The sequence below is a fragment of the Parasteatoda tepidariorum genome, chromosome 6 (assembly GCF_982258835.1).
Source record: "Parasteatoda tepidariorum strain Cologne lab strain chromosome 6, Ptep-v5.0, whole genome shotgun sequence".
NCBI lineage: Eukaryota > Metazoa > Arthropoda > Arachnida > Araneae > Theridiidae > Parasteatoda > Parasteatoda tepidariorum.
In genome coordinates this window covers 64,830,816-64,851,994 of record NC_141760.1, presented here as the reverse complement: position 1 = coordinate 64,851,994, position 21,179 = coordinate 64,830,816, and the positions used below count along the sequence as shown (strand labels likewise).

The 21,179-nt window shown below is 28.3% G+C and overlaps 1 protein-coding gene across 5 annotated transcripts in view; it reads right to left on the bottom strand.

Annotated features, from left to right (window-relative positions):
• Positions 1-21,179, bottom strand: part of LOC107439545 (uncharacterized) — a 47,300-nt gene that overhangs the window by 16,116 nt on the left and 10,005 nt on the right. For 4 of the 5 annotated variants that reach the window (XM_087165967.1, XM_043050932.3, XM_043050935.3 and 1 more), the window contains exons 4-11: positions 17,350-17,430; positions 16,667-16,747; positions 14,425-14,526; positions 11,159-11,314; positions 7,070-7,135; positions 6,313-6,467; positions 6,100-6,214; positions 727-852 (exon numbers count right to left, since the gene is read on the bottom strand). In XM_087165967.1, coding sequence (XP_087022093.1) covers positions 727-852; positions 6,100-6,214; positions 6,313-6,467; positions 7,070-7,135; positions 11,159-11,314; positions 14,425-14,526; positions 16,667-16,747; positions 17,350-17,352 — 804 coding nt within the window. In that variant the 5' untranslated portion in view covers positions 17,353-17,430. The remainder of the gene's footprint in view (positions 1-726; positions 853-6,099; positions 6,215-6,312; positions 6,468-7,069; positions 7,136-11,158; positions 11,315-14,424; positions 14,527-16,666; positions 16,748-17,349; positions 17,431-21,179) is intronic. The other variant, XM_043050956.3, reaches the window with a different exon arrangement.

Below are 21,179 nucleotides of genomic sequence, written 5' to 3'. Positions count from 1 at the left end.
AACAAACATAATTACTTCATTAGAGATTATTTAAGTCCAAAGACAAGATTGTAAAATAACTTTTGAAATGTATGTCCTCTTGACAAGTATGCCATTTATGAGAACAGAATAAAATTCTATATAAATGTTTTACAAGGTACAAATGTTTATGTTGGTTTTACAAGGGAAATAAACATAAACTTCGAATTACAGTTAAAAATAAATTGAAAATTAAAATTGTTCTTTCATAGACATTAAATTAAAAATAAAGAATTTTAAATTCTTCATGTATGGGCAACATAAATATAATTCTGAGTAAAATAAACACAGTAAAACTTCAATATATTGCACCCTGAAGACCAGGGGTGTGGCAAAAAAACAGAATTGTCACTTATTAGGAGAACCTATTTCTCATTTTTATAAGTATACAAACAGTAAACTATCAGTGAAACTAAGCAAAATAAGTGGTATCAATAATAAAAATAAAAACTAAACACTTTTGTTTTATTTTTTTTTAAACAAAAGAAACCATAAAAAATTTTTGGTTTTTAATTAATTGTTTTTTTCTAGCAGCTGAATTACGGATTAAACATCACAACGGTATTTGGGTAACATCTGCAATAATGGTGAAAATCATTTTAGAAGGGGCGTCAGAAAACCAAAATGTTGTACAGTTGAGCATCAAATAACCAAGATTTTAATGTATTCATTAAAAAAAATTATATGGGTAATAAAAGTAAAACATACCTTAAAAGAATCTGATGTGAATGAAATATTCCACTGCTCACTGATTTCAAACCAGGAGTTTTTTTTACCAGCTTCTTTTAAAATATCTTTAAGACTAAGAATGACATCTCCTTTGGGTATTCGATTCTATAAGAGGATTGAAATGCTTTTACTGTATAATGCAAGTTTAAAGAATCTTTGTGCATTATTAAAAAATAATTGTCTAAAATTGTTGTTTTTGATTGCAGTGCTTACATTCTCATTAAACTGAAAAATCACATGACAGGGTGCGTAGCCAAATCTTTGAATCAAAAATAAGCACTTTTTAAAAGCTTTTCAAGCACTTTACAAAAATTTTCAAGCACTCAAAAAATTCATATTCAATCAGTGATATCATTGAAAAACAAAAACTTTTTATAAACAGTTTTAGCGTTAAAAAAACCCAAAAAGAAACAGACGTAAATCGAAACAATCATTACTTTCCCACATCATCGAGTGAATTCAACTTGACCCTGAACTCAGAACAAAAATACCCATACCCCCTACGTCAAAAAAGTGTTAGAAGTAAAATAAAATAAACAATAATAAAATTAAAATAAATTAAAAAGAAAAACATTTCACAAGGATCTGATATTCTCCATCCAAATTGGAGCACTCGGGTTTCGGTTTCAAGTGTGCGTGCATGCGCAAGTCATAACGTGGGTACGACATGAAGTCCGCGTGAATGATTACATAGCAAACACCCCATTTTTTGTGAATTGCATGGGATCCACCAGATATCACTGAAGGGAAAAAAAATTATTTGGGAAAAAAAGCACTTCTTAAAAACGCCAGCCGAAAAATGCACCTTTAAAAGCTTTTAAAAACGAAATCCCCAAAAAAGCACCTTTAAGTACTTTTTACAAATGCTACGCACCCTGCATGATCTGACTGTAATTTAAAAAAAAGAAGATTCAGATATCTTTGGCAGTTGTCAACATTAAGTTTGTATTAATTATATGTCTTTAACTGCAACATTAAATTTACCTTCATTCTTAATAAGGAATACTGCTTTATTTTTACATTTTTAATTATTTACAATAAATTTCCCAATTTGATAATTCATGATAAAAATTTCACATAATAACGCTTACAGAAACAAGAAATTTCCCTGCTGCTCTTAAAGATGTCGTGTGACAAATGATACTAATAGTGTTGCAAAATGCGAACTCAAATGTTATTGTAAATCTTTTGAAACATGTGGAATTTCAAATTCTCTGGATGAGGGTGAAGATATTTTATTGAGGATCACAGCAGATGAGTATGATGTAGAATATATTGCAGAGTGGGTTCTGTATGATGACACAGCTAACATTTTTAAATTCAACACAGATGATGTTCTGGAGTTTTTAAATTTGTAGCTTCACGATAAAAATTTCACATAATAATGTTAACAGAAACAAGAAATTTCCCTGCTGCTCTTAAAGATGTCGCGTGACAAATGATACTAATAGTGTTTCAAAATGCGAACTCAAATGTTATTGTAAAATCTTTTGAAACATGTGGAATTTCAAATTCTCTGGATGAGGGTGAAGATATTTTATTGAGGATCACAGCAGATGAGTATGATGTAGAATATATTGCAGAGTGGGTTCTGTATGATGACACAGCTAACATTTTTAAATTCAACACAGATGATGTTCTGGAGTTTTTAAATTTGTAGCTTCACGATAAAAATTTCACATAATAATGCTAACAGAAACAAGAAATTTCCCTGCTGCTCTTAAAGATGTCGCGTGACAAATGATACTAATAGTGTTTCAAAATGCGAACTCAAATGTTATTGTAAAATCTTTTGAAACATGTGGAATTTCAAATTCTTTGGATGAGGGTGAAGATGTTTTATTGAGGATCACAGCAGATGAGTATGATGTAGAATATATTGCAGAGTGGGTTCTGTATGATGACACAGCTAACATTTTTAAATTCAACACAGATGATGTTCTGGAGTTTTTAAATTTGTAGCTTCACGATAAAAATTTCACATAATAATGCTAACAGAAACAAGAAATTTCCCTGCTGCTCTTAAAGATGTCGCGTGACAAATGATACTAATAGTGTTTCAAAATGCGAACTCAAATGTTATTGTAAAATCTTTTGAAACATGTGGAATTTCAAATTCTCTGGATGAGGGTGAAGATATTTTATTGAGGATCACAGCAGATGAGTATGATGTAGAATATATTGCAGAGTGGGTTCTGTATGATGACACAGCTAACATTTTTAAATTCAACACAGATGATGTTCTGGAGTTTTTAAATTTGTAGCTTCACGATAAAAATTTCACATAATAATGCTAACAGAAACAAGAAATTTCCCTGCTGCTCTTAAAGATGTCGCGTGACAAATGATACTAATAGTGTTTCAAAATGCGAACTCAAATGTTATTGTAAAATCTTTTGAAACATGTGGAATTTCAAATTCTTTGGATGAGGGTGAAGATGTTTTATTGAGGATCATAGCAGATGAGGATGATGTAGAATATATTGCAGAGTGGGTTCCGTATGATGACACAGCTAACATTTTTAAATTCAACACAGATGATGTTCTGGAGTTTTTAAATTTGTAGCTTCACGATAAAAATTTCACATAATAATGCTAACAGAAACAAGAAATTTCCCTGCTGCTCTTAAAGATGTCGCGTGACAAATGATACTAATAGTGTTTCAAAATGCGAACTCAAATGTTATTGTAAAATCTTTTGAAACATGTGGAATTTCAAATTCTTTGGATGAGGGTGAAGATGTTTTATTGAGGATCATAGCAGATGAGGATGATGTAGAATATATTGCAGAGTGGGTTCCGTATGATGACACAGCTAACATTTTTAAATTCAACACAGATGATGTTCTGGAGTTTTTAAATTTGTAGCTTCACGATAAAAATTTCACATAATAATGCTAACAGAAACAAGAAATTTCCCTGCTGCTCTTAAAGATGTCGCGTGACAAATGATACTAATAGTGTTTCAAAATGCGAACTCAAATGTTATTGTAAAATCTTTTGAAACATGTGGAATTTCAAATTCTTTGGATGAGGGTGAAGATGTTTTATTGAGGATCATAGCAGATGAGGATGATGTAGAATATATTGCAGAGTGGGTTCCGTATGATGACACAGCTAACATTTTTAAATTCAACACAGATGATGTTCTGGAGTTTTTAAATTTGTAGCTTTATAATATTAAAAAATTTATATTGTATTTTTTGAAACACTTGTAAATAAATTATCTTAACTTTTCTTATTCTTAATATTTTTTGAATGTTGAATGTTTGTTTTTTGAAAGCATTGTTTCTAAAAAAAAACTTTAAATGTAATTAAAATTTGGTGAGAAAAAATGCAAAGTTAGTTGCATGTAACATCTTATAAATAGTTTTTGAAAGAGGTCAATTGATATAGAGTTACTTATAATGCATTGATATTTCACGCTCAAAGAATGCCTGACTTTATAGTCAGCGTATAAGTCAATTGATTTTCATAAAAATTTAAGGATTTCAAAAAGTTGAATTGTACTAGGAATATATACAGTACAAAGTTGCTGTTTTACAATTTTTAAACACAAAATAATAACAATAAATTTTTGTGTAAAATTATGTCAAATCAACATGTGCGTAAAAAAAAATTACGAAGAAAGACTAGAAATAAATTGTTTGTTTCAAAGTAGTACTTTTAGCAAAAAATACTTAACAAGATTTTAGGGAAATATAAAAATTAAAAATTTATAAAACAAGTTTATGGGTTATAAAACAAATTTATGATACTTTAGCAAAATTATTAGTTTTAAATTACATACTTAAGAATACAGAATTGAAATTGTTTCGAAAAAAAATGGGGGAAATTTTTATTTTTAAGCAGTAATCTTGAGATACAAAAATGATAGAGAAGTGAGCAGGTGATTGCCCTTCTAGTAATACTTAAAAAGTTCACTGCTAATGAAAATAATTATAAGAGATAGTAAAAATTCAATTGAATAAAAGCAATGAATTAATTACTTGCAGTCATACTTTACAGTTACAACTGTAACTAATTTCAAACTATCATTACAAGTAATAATGATTTTATATAATCTTGATTACAAGCAATTGATTACTTATAATGAGTTGACATACATTGTGCCTGACTTGGCTCATAATATAATTTTAGATTACATTAAACTACTTTCGTGAATAATAAATTAAGAAATTATTTCAAACTAGATAATAAAGTATATTAAAAAAAGTAAAATATAAATAGCAAAAATAGGCCAAGCAATTAAGGCAATCAAATGTGGTAATACTTTAACTTTTTTTTTTTTTGATGTATGGCAGCTATTTATTTTTAAACCAAGACACTAAAGATGTACCTATTTACAAAAGAAATTTTCCCAGTGTAATTTTCCAGAGTTAAATATCCACATTTAATTTATAATTGTTTTTAAATATTTAAGAATATATTATAACAACATTAATAATTATAAAATACATAGAATTTTTTTTATCAACTACATATTGCTAACGTGATTCAAAACATATAAATTGCAGCACCAACAAAAAGGAAACAAATTAAATACTCAATTTTGAAATTCTTTATCTTAAACTCCTAGAAAGAGTAAGCAATGAAGAGACAAGCAATACAAAATGCAATAAATGAGTTTTTATCTTTTTACTCAAAGCATTTGTTAATGGTCATAAGGACTAACTATTATAAAATGTTATTAAAATATAACTTTGTTTTATTTGTTACAAAAAAGCAGCAAATTTTAAATGCTCAAAAGAGCCAAATGTTTGGAGTTCTTTTCTTCATATTTTTATTTTCTTTATAGCGTAAAAAAATACCAAACCATTCTTTCTCTTATGTGGTAACTGAATTTTAAGTAGTTAAATAAAATAGAAAATAGCTATAGCTATCTTTATTTAATCCACTTTGGTTAAGAAAACCATGCAAACATTCTGTGACTAACCTAATAACAAAGTTGGAATTCATTTATCATTTGAGATATTTTTAGCCAGCACTGTAAGCTAGAGTTAGCATACAAAATCGAAAATTACACAAGTCTTAGAACTGGGTTGTGTATCCTCTGAAGGAACTGTAAGAACATAATATAAGTTTTTATTTATTAGTTTAAAGTATTCTAGGATATTCAATGGTGGCATTCTATTCCAATACACGTGTCTCAGGTCAAAACAATAGTTTTTATGTACTATCGGGTAAGAAAACATGCTGCAAGCTCTCTGTTTAACAGTCTGAGATTCCTTATATCTATAATTCTATAAATTACAGTATTAAATGGATCACAAACAAAATCAACCCTAATTTTAAAAAAAAACATTTACCGACAAACATACAATGTGCTTGAGAAATTATTTTAAAACTTACTTCTGAAAAAGGCAAACAAGTATGAGGATAGCTACAATATTCTTGAACTACACTATACTTTTCAAAAGAAAGAGTCTGACTTTGTGGAACCAAGAGAACACTTAACAGATTTTCTCTGAAACATACGAAAGTAATTATAGTGTAACATATTATAGACGAAATACTTCTTAGCCAAGATTTTTTTTAAAAAAGGGTGTATTAATCACAACTTACAATAAATCCTTATTTGTGTCTAATGATATTTCTTCCAAAGGAATTAATGAAAAAAACTTTCTTCTTAAATTTTCATAGAGACTTTCAATCCATAACACATCATAAATCGACAACATGTTATTTAAAACAAAATAATCTACTATATTTTTTTCTTCCTGAATAAGAAAACAAAAATAAGAAGTAAATAAATTTAATTTCTTTTTTTAAAAAAAATAATTGCATATGTGTATAAGCCTACATTTTTTTAATTATTATTAAACAAAGCACTGACAAACAAAAGGAATATTTTTATTACTTATCTCATAATTGTGTGATAAAATAAAATTCTATGTGAAAAAATTTTTACTGAAGCTAAATCAAATAATTAATAAAATAAATTTACTAAAAAATATTACTCAATTTGATTAGCATTGATTGTCGAGAAACAGTAAAAAATAGCACACACTTTAATTTTCAAAAGTCACAAAAAGTTATTGGAATGCATTATTACTTAAGAATCAAAATTTATTCAGAGCGTCTAATTAAAATTTGGAAAATACTGAAACAAACAAAAAAAAGTAGAAAAAATAACATTATCATTTAAAAAAGAATGTATTTAAATCCACACATTTAAATATTACTTAGACATTCTAACTCATTCTATTTGTATAGTTAGTAAATTCAAATTATTTTTATTTTATTTTTCAATTGGTCAACATAATTTTCACTCTTATCTCAATAAATATTTTAACAAAAAGGGTAATCCAAATAATTTTACCTCAAAATTAATAGATGAAATAATTTTTACAGATGATAGACCACAGCAGACAAGTAGAGGCTTGCTCTAGGGGGAAAAATAATAAAACCAATTCTAACTAAATAATTTAATTTATAATAGTTGTATTATGGAAAGAGTAGCATTAACATTTGTACACAGAAAATTACTTATGCTATTGTTAACTAATATATCAAATTTATAATATTATAAACTCTCTTTAATTTAAACAGAGATAATTCAATACTGGATAATTTGAAATATTAGAAACTAAATATTGGATTATTTGAAAGATAGAAAACTACTGTTAATATCTTCATAAGTGCCTTCTAACTTCAATGTTGCAACTTTTATTTTTTAATTCACATACCTTGCTTGTTTTTTAGTGAATTCAAAGTATGATACATGAAATTTTCTCTACTTTTAAACTTTATTTTTGTCAAAATATGTGGATCAACAGCATCAAATGAGCCAATCTCTTAATTTTCAACAAATTATGCTGCATATACATTTACTTCTTGAGGTAATCACACAGCATGTTGCTAGATTGCATAGTGATTGGCAGCAACATCAAGATATATAGTTGCTAATTTGAATTTCTTAATGTATCATGTAAATTATAATTACTGTATATTTTATGTAATTTTCATAGCATTGACTTTATGATAATTATTATATGACATAAATATTGTTATCACACAGAGGAGTAATTTTCCACTGCTTGTCTCATATCACACTATTGCTTGACTATTGATACATGTCATAAGAGAAATCACATATGATATTATGTACACATTGATAACCAATGAAGCAGTCTGCTATGACATTGAATTGCTCAGCAGTACCTGTCAGATTATTGAGGATTGGGAACATATATTAATCCCTTGTACAAATTTTAAGCACATTAGAGAGAAATTTTTTCATTCAAAAACCACCAATGAGTTTATAAAGCAGCATTGGTCAAACCCTAAAATAAAAAAGGGAATTGAGGATATAATAAGAAAATTGTTAAGTAACAAGGCACCTCCCTGAATCCTGATGGCCTTTTGCTGCCCATTGTTAGGAAAGATGCACATTAAATCACGGCTTATTGATTTACCTGTTATGGTTTGATTTTTACTTGAATTTTCTCTTAAAATGCTTTTTGTGCTTTAACTTCATGCTTTGTCAATCTCTGCTCCTATGTGATTCCTCATTTTGAAAATTTTAATCACTTGTGTTCCTAGAGTTTATATATATATATATGCTTTTTTTTTAAAAAAAAATTCATGGAATTTGATACCTTTAGTACTGTTGTGCTAGCTGTAATTATATTCTGAGTTACGAACATCCTATATTTTCCATGCGAAATTGTTTCCTTTTATTAACTTTGCACCCCTACTGAAGATCCGACATCAATATCTCTTCTGATAGTTACTGTTTATTTTCTTTGTAATGTTTGTTTGCATTTAGTTTATTTCTAAGTAACACTGTTTTCTGGATTTCATATTTAATATTCTACCTATTTGTTAAAACTCTAATTTGAAAATTGTGAATATGTTTGCTTATGCAATTGAACTGTTGCGCACACTTTGAACTTTCGGAGTGTCCCCGGATGCCCCCTTATGGGGGCGGGACGGGGTTAAGCTTGTTATCAATGACATTGCATTGGAAGGTTGAAATGACCCAACCCATGTTATCTGGTGATTCAGTTAAGTACATTCGTGCCATGTTTACAGCTTGAAGTGTAAAGTTGAAGTTCTGGTTGAAGTCGAAGTGTCTCTTACCACACCATTGCTTGTCTGTTTATCAGGGATGAGATTAGCCAAAACGCAAAAAAGCTGAATTTCCACGATAGTAAATTTTACGCAAGCGCAACCCTTTAATAATAAATTCCAGACAGTTTAAGGTAATGAATAATGTGTTGACATGCAATTGTGCACTAATTTATTATTATATAAATTATTGCATTGATACTTAACATTTAGTGAAGAAAAAAAAATTACCAATTGAAAAAATAAAGCTGGAAATTATATTTTTCCTCAGTTCACATAAGAGACAATTACTACTTGAAAAACTACCTGGTTTAGCAAATTAAAACTACTGAGAATATAAATTAATATTTCATTTCTTTTAATAAATACTGTTATGTGATTTATAGCAAATATATCAGTAATATTACTCTTTAAATTATATTGGGAAAAAAAACTTTAGCAATGGACCGAATCATTATGTTCATATTATAGTCTAATCTAACTGCAGCCCTCCGAAACATATCAATAACAGTGAAGTAGAAATATATATTAACTCCTTAACATACAAAAATTGCTATTTCAGTTTGAAAAATTACATGACAATCAGCAACTGTTTAGATAATTGTTTTTTATTTGATAAGAATTTTGCATTTTATAGCGTAAATAACAGCAATTATAAATAAAATTTTAATAATGAGTTAATAAACTCTTTTTCCCCCAAAATTTTTTTTAAATTAAATTCCTTTTTAAGTGATTGCTTTTGTTTGCTATATCTTTTATGTTTGCTATATTTAGTCGTTAGTCCATCTTCAAACATCTTGTGAGAAATCCTATTTTTTCTTCTTTGCAAGCACAGAATGTAAGTTTTGAATATATTCCCGTCCAGTTTCTCTGATGTTGTAACACTTACATATACTAATAATCGTCGTTAGAAAAACAGTCACCTTTATAGTAACTAATTTTTTAAAAAAATTTACTTCTTACAAGAATCGCGATAGTTGATCTTAAAATTGCGTGAATATGAATCACAATTATGGATTTTGAAATCACATGAATATGAAACTAGATATACGATTTTGAAAATGAGAAAATACAAACTAGGATATAGAATTTTTAAAACGCGTAAATACATATCACGATTCATAATTTTTAGATAGCGTAAATACGAATCATGATGCATAATTTTTAGATTGCATAAATAAGAATTATGATGCATAACTTTTAGAATGCGAATCCCAATCCTTATTTTAAAATCGCGTATAAATTTGAAAATCAATGGTTGATATTATAAACCGCATGAGTAAATCAACACATTGAATTTTAAACTTGCGTGAATACAAATCGCTACATAGGTTTTTAAAAAGACGTAAATACGAATCACAATATCGGATTTTTAAATCTCGTAAATAAGAATCGCAACGTACAATATTCAAATCGCGTGAATAAGAATCGCAACACGAAAATATGAAAAGCTATTTTTGATATTAAAATCGTGTGAATAAGAATCGAGATATTAGCAGATTCCAGGCTTGGGACCTCTGAAAGTCTTGTCAGAAGCAGCGTCGTTTGAACTATGAAAATCGGATCTATCTGGATGGCGGGTAAAAAATTCGAAAAATCTTATCTGCTGCGTGTAAAAGGGGAGAAAATAGGTAAAATAAGTAAAAATGAGAAAGGATTGGTAGCTATGTAGTTTGAATTTTCTGCTTCTCTTTGAAAATCGGAGAATTTTCTGAAAAAGCGGAATACTTATAAAAAAAATGAAATTTTTAGAAAATCTGAATTTTTGATAAAAAAGCTGAAATTTAAGAGATAAAAGTGAAAATAGCGGAAATCCGCTAAAAAGCGGAAGAATCTCATCCCTGGTTTATACATGTCAAAGGAGAAACCACATTATGTCATATACAAATCGCTAATGAAGCAAGCAGTTTGTTATGACATTGACTTGGAAGATTGAATTGATCCATAACACATGTTACCGCTAAGTATATTAGAGCCCTGTTTTCAGCTTGAATTAATGCTCTGTTTAAAGACATCAAATATGCTGACCTACTGATGTTACTAATAAAATTCATACATTTGATTACATTTAGGGTGCTTTAGTTTACAACTGACTGAAAGAGCATACAGTTTATAACTAGAGAGCAGAGTTATTAGAATGTAGCGTCAAGCCTTGTCAGTTTATTTAGTAAATTCGTGGGAAAATTATAATGCATCCAAATAAACAGAGTACTCTGTTTTAAGCTGTTCTTAAAACAGATTTCTAATCTTTCATTTATATAAAAGATCCTAATATTTAGAAAAATTATCACAATAAACAAAAATCAGTCTACAGACTAACTTAATTGAAAACACTTACTTGATTATGAATAAGATGAGCATTTGAAATAAATAATTTTGATCCCATTCTTACAGCAGGCATTTTAGTTCTAAAACTATTGAATGATGTATATAAAAGAGTTTCGCTATCAAGCTCAAATACTCCATAAGAAGCTTTAATATTAGTAACAACACCCTAAATAAATTGGAAAAAATTATATTAGAGTACTCCATGGTATTGAATAATAATACAATTTAAAGGCGTGTAATTTTTTAAAAAAATTATCTGACAGAGATTATATTACACAAACCTTACCTAGAACACTATAGTAATATGATTCAAAACAATTAATATACCAATTAATATATAGGCCAAACAATTAATATATAGGCCATTTTTGTAAAAATGGGGAGTAACATGCATTTAAATGGGGAGTGCAGTTTCTAAACAAGGTCAACCAAGTTAACAATAAGCTCTTCAGCAAAAACATATTAGCATGGTAGCAAAATTTACAGATTAACAGCATCTACAGATTATATATTTCATTTAAGTTTTCCTTTTATTTCAAAAAAAAAATTAAAAAATTAGGGAAAATTGCTGAGATTTCCTTTTGAAACTTTTCAAATCTTATTTTGAATTTTAAAAAAAAAACTGATATGAGGTCTTTATCATTAATTTTTTAGAACCTTATATTTTTAAATTTTGAAACATGTATGTGACATTAAGTTAAAATTTTACAATCAATGACAGAGTAAAAGCAAATATACTCTGTCTCTGTCTGAGGATGCAGACAAATGTAAATTTATGATGATAGTTTTGCAGATTCAATCTGTAAATTCTGCCACTAGGCTTGAAAGTATAGTTTTACAACTGCATACAAAAGCAAATGATTGAAAATACAACATAAGAGAAAAACCTGACTTTTCACTGATCTTTGACTTTCCCTCTTCAACTGTCTTCCATTTATATTTTCATTAAAAATGGCACATAACATAACTTAAAATAAATCTTCACAAAAATTACCAGACAGTTAATTACAGAGTTCAGAATAGAGTTCTTGTTCATTTAAAAACAAAATCTAGAGAAATAAGTTTGTTTCTCACATACCAATGTCTTTTATGGATCGCATAAATAGAAGCACAGATGATGCAAGGGGTAAAAATTAACAGTAAGATTTCCGGGTTACCACTTGCGATTGATTCTTACGACAAAGCTTGAAAAAGCATGGCATCCAATATCTTTATAACTGTAGTGGTTACAATATAATGCATTCTTTCAATTTAAATTTCAATGAAACAAACAAATGAATTCAGACACCTCAAGCATGCTATGATGCTATATAAAAAAATAAATAAATCACAGACCAGGGTGCGTAGCCAAATCTTAGAATCAAAAATAAGCACTTTTTAAAAACTTTTCAAGCACTTTACAAAAATTTTGAAGCACTCAAAAAATTCATATTCAGTCAATGATATTATTGAAAAAGAAAAACTTTTTATTAACAGTTTTAGCGTTAAAAAAAACAAAAAAAGAAACGGGCGTAAATCGAAACAATCAGTACTTTCCCACATGACCGAGTGAATTCAACTTGACCCTGAACAAAAGCACCCTTACCCCCTACGTCAAAAAAAGTGTTAGAAGTAAAATAAAATAAACAAGAACAAAATTAAAATAAATTAAAAAGAAAAACATTTCATAAGGATCTGATATTCTCTATCCGAATTGGAGCACTCGGGTCTCGGTTTAAAGTGTGCGCGCATGCACAAGTCATAACGTGGGTACGACATGAAGTCCGCATGAATGATTACATAGCAAATTCCCCATTTTTCGTGAAATGCATGGGATCCACCAGATATCACTGAAGGGAGAAAAAAAAATTTCGGAAAAAAAGCACTTTTTAAAAACGCCAGCTGAAAAAAGCACCTTTAAAAGCTTTTAAAAACGAAATCCCCAAAAAAGCACCTTTAAGTACTTTTTACAAACGCTACGCACCCTGCAGACAGTAATAAGAGAATGCTCAAAACATGGCAAACCTTACATTTTATTTATGTTGTAATATTATTTTTCTTAAATTTATTTTAGGCTCACGACTTGCGAGAATTTAAAAATTACTGAAAACTCTTAGGAATCTTGAAATTATGAGCAAATTTAAACACATATCACAATAATAAACTTCCTAGAATATATAGCCTGTTCCCATATGGCCTCGTAAGCAGAGGGATACATCGAAAGTTTTCTAAATTTCTTCCAGTTGTAGAATTGTTATTGTTTACATTCAGTCAATCATCCATAGTAACACTGTTTTTCAAAGTTATCAGTTAGCAAATCAGTTTCTCTTCCATTAGCAGTTTTTAAAACATTTAGGTACAGTGGAGCATCGTTTATACGACGCCGAAGGGACCACCGAAAAACGTCGTATAAACGATAACGTCGTATAATTGATTTTTACTTCTAAAACTGAAACTATCTCTGTTTTCAGTTAATTTTAATGTTTAACGTGTTGATTTACATAAATTTCTAAATTAGACAAAGCAAAACAAACAAATAACCAAAGGAGAAAAATTGCAGTGAGCCATTTGAATGTATGTTACCTTTAATTATATTTTCTTGCTATTATTCTTTACAATGCTTTGAATAGCGAGTTGAAGTTACTGCTTTCTATGACAATTTTAAATTTCTAATCACGGCCAAATCTAATGGCTGAAGCGCACTTGTGCAATTTGCAGGAAAAAAGAGAGCTTTTACATTTTCCAAAATAATTCGTATCGATGGGTGCGCTGGACATTGGTCGATGAATAGCAAAATGTTTCGTTTTTTCCTCTTCATAACATTGTCTAGTTTTTTCAGTCATCTAGTAAAAATTACGGTCGTCATCCAAGCATTCTTGTTGACACCCTTTTCTGTATCATTCATGTTGGCAAATTCCGCCCTTTTTTAAAATACACAAGAAAAAATAAAAAATTAAATAAAGAACAAAATCTAAAAAACGACGTATAACCGATTCTGTGCGTCGTATAAACAATATATTTTTACATTAAAATTAATAGGAATGATTTGGGACCACACTAAAACTTCGTATAAGTGATCGTCGTATAAACGATGCTCTACTGTATATAAATATACATATTTTTTTATTTTTTTGATTTAATTGCTTTAAAAATTAGTAAACACTAAACTCTAGAAAGAAAGAGGGCTAACTTGGTCCGACTTACAGCATGCTACTGATGATAACTTTCAAAAATTACATGATGTAAATCAAGAAAGTTATACAATCCTTGAAAAAAATTCATTATACAACATTTTACCTCATAGCATATTAATGGTGATCCAGCTTTACACTGAGTTTCTACACATTCCTTAATCTTAGAACTTGATACAAGTTCTTTTAATTTGGCTGTTATGGAAAACTGAAAAAAAAAAGAAACAATTACTATTTGTAAACAACATAACTATTTAAAATATTGTGTTTTAAGTCAGCTAAAATCTCTACACTATGTCATTCTATTGGACAAATCGTATGATAAACCTGTATAAAAGCACATGCATGTTACATAAGTGATAAACTGATAATGAAAGTAATTTGACAGGGTTCAAAACAAAGCAGATACCAGGAATAATTTCATAAAAGTGAATAATATTAACAAATTTAAACAGATTTTTTTGTAAATATTAAATACATAAGAATATACATAAGTATTTAATTGCATTAAATACAAATTGAAAAAGTTTAGCTTGTATGCATACCATATTGTATAAATTTAAAGAGTAATAAATTTTATAGTAATATTTTAATAAAAAACTCTCCATGTTTTAGAAAAATCATGAGAAACTTAGAAATTTAAATAAGAAATAAGATAATTAAATAAGAAAAAATATAATTAAATAAGAAAAAATATAATTAAATAAGAAATAATATAACTAAATAAGAAATAATATAACTAAATAAGAAATAACATAATTAAAAAAGAAATAATATTATAAAGAATTATATCCTTTCATTTTTGTTTTTTAATCATTTCAAGATGAAAAAAAAATTTTTGTCTTCACAACTGTAAATTCTGTTTAAAAGAACTGAATAAAATATGCATACATTCTAATTTTTTTTCTTACTAGAAAAAATTACACATAAAATTCAAAAACTCGACCTTTTTAGTTACTTGTGCCAACAAAAAAAAAATCTCTTTGATAGAAACACGTGATTTTCCTAAATTATTCAGATTTAGCTTTAAAAAATACTAAAGTTGTAATCTTACATAATTTTCAAAACTCATATTAATAACAAGATTTTTTGTAGAAACCACATAACACACATTTTTTACCCCACTCAAATCAGGTTTCAAATTTCCCTGATTTTTCAAGGTTATCCAGTAAAAATCTCAAATTTCTAGGTCAGCAGGTTCCCCCCCCCCTCATTAAGTGTAGATTGGTATAAAAAGAGTGTCAATATTATGAAGTATTTTATTTAGAATGTTATTTTTTTAATATATCATCTTGAATAGGTGTAGGGGAAATAATAAGTTTAGCTTGTAGAATATATTGCTTTTAATCAATAAAAAATGTTTTATAGTCCTTGCACAAAATGTACCAAATAGCAAATACAAAGTAATCCAAAAAAAAAAAACTTGGATAATAGCAGTTTAACATATTTTCATTATGCAAAAGAAGATAATTCTAGGCAATTTCACATCAATAAATTTTCATATTTATTTTCATTTCAATATAGAGCCGTTTTATACTGTATTTTATCCAAACAGATTTATAAAATTCATTGACATATTTTTCCTTAAATTAATATCCAAAGTCAAACGTTTAAAAAATGTTGTTTGTTTTGATTTAGCACTTTTATTTTAAGAGATATTCAGTATTCGCAAATGCAAAATTGTCAAATTTCTTGTTGTATATTCTTTAAATTTCATTCATTATTTTTCTTATTTAAAATTAGAAAATTTTAAGTAGATGGTTAATTAGATGGTTTCTTAGTTCAGATAAGTTAATATATTTTTGTTTTTAGAACTGCGCTACTCCATGGTGTCGGATGTAAGAAATGAACATAAATTTTTTCAGAAAACTATGTTTTTCGGGTCATTCATGACTAAAATCAACAGAGAACACAGCAAAGAAAAATCTCACTTTGGAAAAAATGAAAATTAAGCATTTCTTAGAAACACCCACTAAAAAAAGCACTTTTAAGAGCTTTTACAAAATGAAAATCAAAAAAAGAACCTTTAAGAAAATTTAAAATAACTTGCATTATACATATACAGGACTCTTTTTAACATTTGGCCAAATATATTATTTATTGGCTAAACTAAAGACTCAGCTTTTGGACCAAGTAGGCTGAATGCTGAATAGTAGTAATCGATTATTCCTAATATCATTAAGAACAATACATGGAACAATATATAAAATGAAAAGAAATTAAGTCTCTAAAGACTCATAAAGAATTTGTAAGACTTCAACTAAATTTCATAACTGTACACATATACACAATTTAAAAATTTAATATAATTCAGATTGATTTAAATTAAAAGTTTTTTAATGTCATACTTCATTATTTCTTTCTTCATCAATTTCAAAATAACAGGAACTAGGCATTGTCTTGAATAAAATCAATTTTTTACCAGAAACCTACAAAGTAAATCAGTTGATATCTTAATTGGAATTAAAGCAACATTACAATCATAATTAAAATGAAAATATAATAAAGATAGTAAAAAGTTTGAAATTATCTTTGAAGATTAAGTTTTTAAGCATCCACAAAGTTAAAATCTCAAAATAAATTGAAATTGCTATAACTCTTAGACAGAAAATTAAAATTGTCATTAATTTACAACAACCAGAGTTTTCACAGTGAGACAATTTTAAAGTATTAGCAAAAAAAGTTTCAGATAAATAAATAACTCTTAGATAAAATTTGTAACTTTTAGATTAAATTATAAGATATGCATCTTATCTGCATGATTTCACTTTTTAATAAGAGACTTGGTATGTTAATCGTCCATAACATTAACAGCAGCATGCTTATTTGAATGGAGTTCTCTTTTTTTATTTAAAAAAATATTTTAATTATCTTCTATATCATTTATTTATTCAGTACTTAATCTCTAGACTAACTAAATCTTATAGCAATGTTAAAAACATATGTTATACAGAAAATCGAACTAGAAATTCACTTTTCTAAATAACACAATTTATTTAATACAAATTGCACAAAGAAATAACTTAAGTACCATTTCTAAGCAACCAACTTTTAAATCCGTGAATTTATAAAATTTGTTAACTTGAACATCACACACATGGACAGAATTCACCTAAAATGAAAAATATTTAAGAAAAACAAAAACAATAGATACAATTACAGTAATAAAATATAGAGTAGACAAGAGTAAAAATAAATATGAGAATAGAAAACCAGAAAATCAATTATAGAAGAACTAAGGGATAATCAATTATGGAAGAACTAAGGGATAGAGAATTATATTGACAATAGATATACATGACAGAGATGTAAATGATTTTATGTATAAAACTTTTGATAGGACAATTTCTACTGTTTTAAAAATTTTATTAAAATCCTGATGATTTACCTTGTAATTATCAAATCATCATGAACTTTCACTAACCAATTACGTTCAATAGTGACCTACTAAGTAACAAATTTTGTTTTTCTTTTATGAAAAACATTCTTATTTGAAGATGAGCACGAATAGTTGGGGATTTGAAAATATAAGCTATAACAAGCTTTGTAGTTAAAAATTGAATTAGCTACTCTTTCCTATACATATTGCAAAATGACCAGGGTTGGGTTTTTGACGTCAAAAAGTGGTTTTTGACATGACAAGGGTATAATACTGGTTTAAACCGTCAAAAACCCGTCAAAAATGTCAAAAACTGAAGTTTGCCAAGAAAATATATAAACTCTTCAAAACTACCAACAGTTGCCATGCATTATATTGAAATTTAATTATACTATAGGTAATCAGCAGGTTTTAAAAATTTTTAATTAAAATTAAGGTAAAATAACAGATTTGAAATCTCAGAAATTTATATTCATATGCATATGCAGAAAAATTTTGCACAAAAATTGTTTAAATATTTATATTTAAAAAAATTTTTTTCTTCTTTTTGATATTTAAGAAAATTAAAAGTTTATTACTATGCATTTTTGACATATAAGGAACATATAACTAATATTTATAAGGAACTTACAAGTTATGTTGTATAAATACAAACTTGATACAAGATACAAGTGTATAAAAAAATTTTTTAATGTTATACCGAATATCTTTATTATCCAGTATGTTAATTTGAATTTAAAAGTAGTTATATTTATGAATAATGATAAATATAATTCATATTGTTTATTATATTTATTTATAATTATTACTTATCATTTTAAAACAATTTTTATCTCTAATTTTTTTTTTCTCCACTTGTATTAAGAATACAAATAATGCATATCTTGAAAGCAAGAAGTAATTATTCAACAGCTGAATATTTAGACATTTAACAAAACTATATCGTTGTAATATTTATTTTATCAAGCCTTTAGGTTGGTTGCGTTATTCAATAGTGATAGCCTGTCCGTTGAAGGTTGTAATGATTTTCCAAATTTTCCTTTTTATATTTTTATTAAACATAACGATAGGAACACTAAACACAAACACAAATAAACATAAAATTTTCCTGATTATGCATTATATATTCAAATCGGATTTTTCCGATTCCACGAGATGTTTATCTCGCCAGTTCAAGTTTCATTCTGATTGAATTCTCCCTCGGTTAGGGAAGACGCCTAGTAGAAATCCCTTTTGTGGGGATTTAACCTTATTCGTGGCTTGAGTTGCCACATCCTCCCGCCCCGAAAGAGAGTTCAAAAACAATTTACAAATAGAATTTAAATTTATACTAATACTAATTCTACATTACTACCAAACAAAATTCCACATTACTTCACGACATAAATAATGAATCATACAAAAATTTATGAAAACAATATCAGAAGAAAAAAACACTAAAATTCGAATTAGAATAAAAAACAGTCACTTATTCATAATCAACTTGTAATTTGTTACTCACTCATTTGATGCAATTTCTAAATTATACAATAACTGTACTGGGCGTCTTATGACCCCTGAAGACGTTTTCACAGAGACTGATCTTACCTTGCCATCTCGACCCTTGTGGCATTCAAGAATTCTTCCTAACTTCCAAAGTTGTCTTGGTATTTTCTCGTCACCTATTAAAACTATATCATTTACATTAAATTCAATGTTTACATTTACATGTTTGTTGAAATTTGCACCTTTTAACAGAAGAAGATATTCCTTTTGCCATCTTTTCCAAAAATTATTTAGAATCTTTTCCCTATACAAAAATCTTTTTATCAAATCCCTTTTACCTTTAAATAATTCAAAATTTGCATTACCTGACCAATTAGGTAAAGCTGTTAATCTTCTTCCAGTTAAAAAGTTAGCAGGAGTGAGAAGGAATGGTTCATTAGGTTCATTATAAACATACGTTAATGGACGCGAATTAATTATAGCTTCAATTTCTGCCAAAATAGTTTGCAATTCTTCAAATGAAACAAATGATTTCCCTAAAATTTTCTTTAATGCGATTTTTGTTATTCGAACCATTCTCTCCCAGTATCCTCCCCACCATGCAGCACGTTCAACGATGTACTGCCACTCTATACCCTTTTTGCTAAAATAGTTTTGAACTTCGAGTTCATTAATGCTCATGTATAGTCTCTTGAGTTCAATGTCAGCACTTTTAAAAGTTAAAGCATTATCAGAGTTTACAATCCGGCAAATGCCTCTTCTGGAGATAAATCGTCTGAATGACAAAAGAAAATGTTCTGTACTTAAATTCGACACAACTTCTAGGTGTACTGCTCACGTTACAGCACATGTAAATAATGCGATGTAAATTTTATCATGGTCCTTTGAGTACACAGGACCAGCAAAGTCTATGCCTACAACTTCAAATGGGTTGGCTTCACAAGTTCTATTTGCAGGTAATGGAGCAACTACCTGAATTCCATGTTTAACTTTAAATCGTCTACACTTAAAGCACTTATTCAAGCAAGTTTTTACAGCTTGCCTGCCTCGGATTATCCAAAATCGTTCTCTCAATTGTGTAAGTGTATCCGAAACACCAGAGTGACACAAGTTTTTATGTTCTTTAATATTAAGAGTTCTGTAAATTTTGTCTTATTTGGGATGATAATTGGGTGCTTTGATTGAACATCGAAATCTGAATTTTGTAACCTTCCTTTTAAGGCTATTAAATCATCAGCTGACAAAATTGGATTTAAATCGTATAATTTCGAATTTGGATGTATGGGACTATTGTTTTTTAAATCCAGGTATTCCTTTTCAAATTCAATTCGTTGCACAACTTTAATCCAGTAGGTTTCCGCGTTGGTTAGTTCACTCGCTGTGATTGCTCCTATTCTCTTTTCGTGCGCTGCCTTACAGTTATGAATGAAACGAAATATGTATCCTGTAATTCTGAAAACTTTGTTTAGGTCACTATAATTATCAAGATTCAGTAACGGCTGAATAGATACAGTTTTTAAATGTAAAGTTACAACTTTTCGTCTCTCTCCTACAACGTTATGCAAGTCAGGACAAGAGGCGCTTTCATCGTATGAGATATTCCTTTCTTTTAGCCATGGAGGTCCCGATAACCAAACAGTATCGTTTAAAAGAGCTTGTGCATTCATTCCTCGTGTAAGTTTATCTGCAGGGTTATCTTTTCCGCTACAATGACGCCAATGATCCGGATTGGTTTTTCCCTTTATTTCTATCACTCTGTTTCTAACAAACTGCTTCCAATCATCGGATTGTCCCTTGATCCAGTGTAGGCAAATTGTAGAATCTGTCCAGTAAAATATTCTTTTCTCATTTAACTTAGAGAAAGTGTCTTTAAGATAACTTCCAATTCTTGCGGAAATTAATGCTCCCATCAGCTCTAACCTCGGTAAAGTAAGCTTCTTTAAAGGGGCTAGGCGAGATTTAGACATTATAAAGCTCGTAATATTGTTCATCCGGAA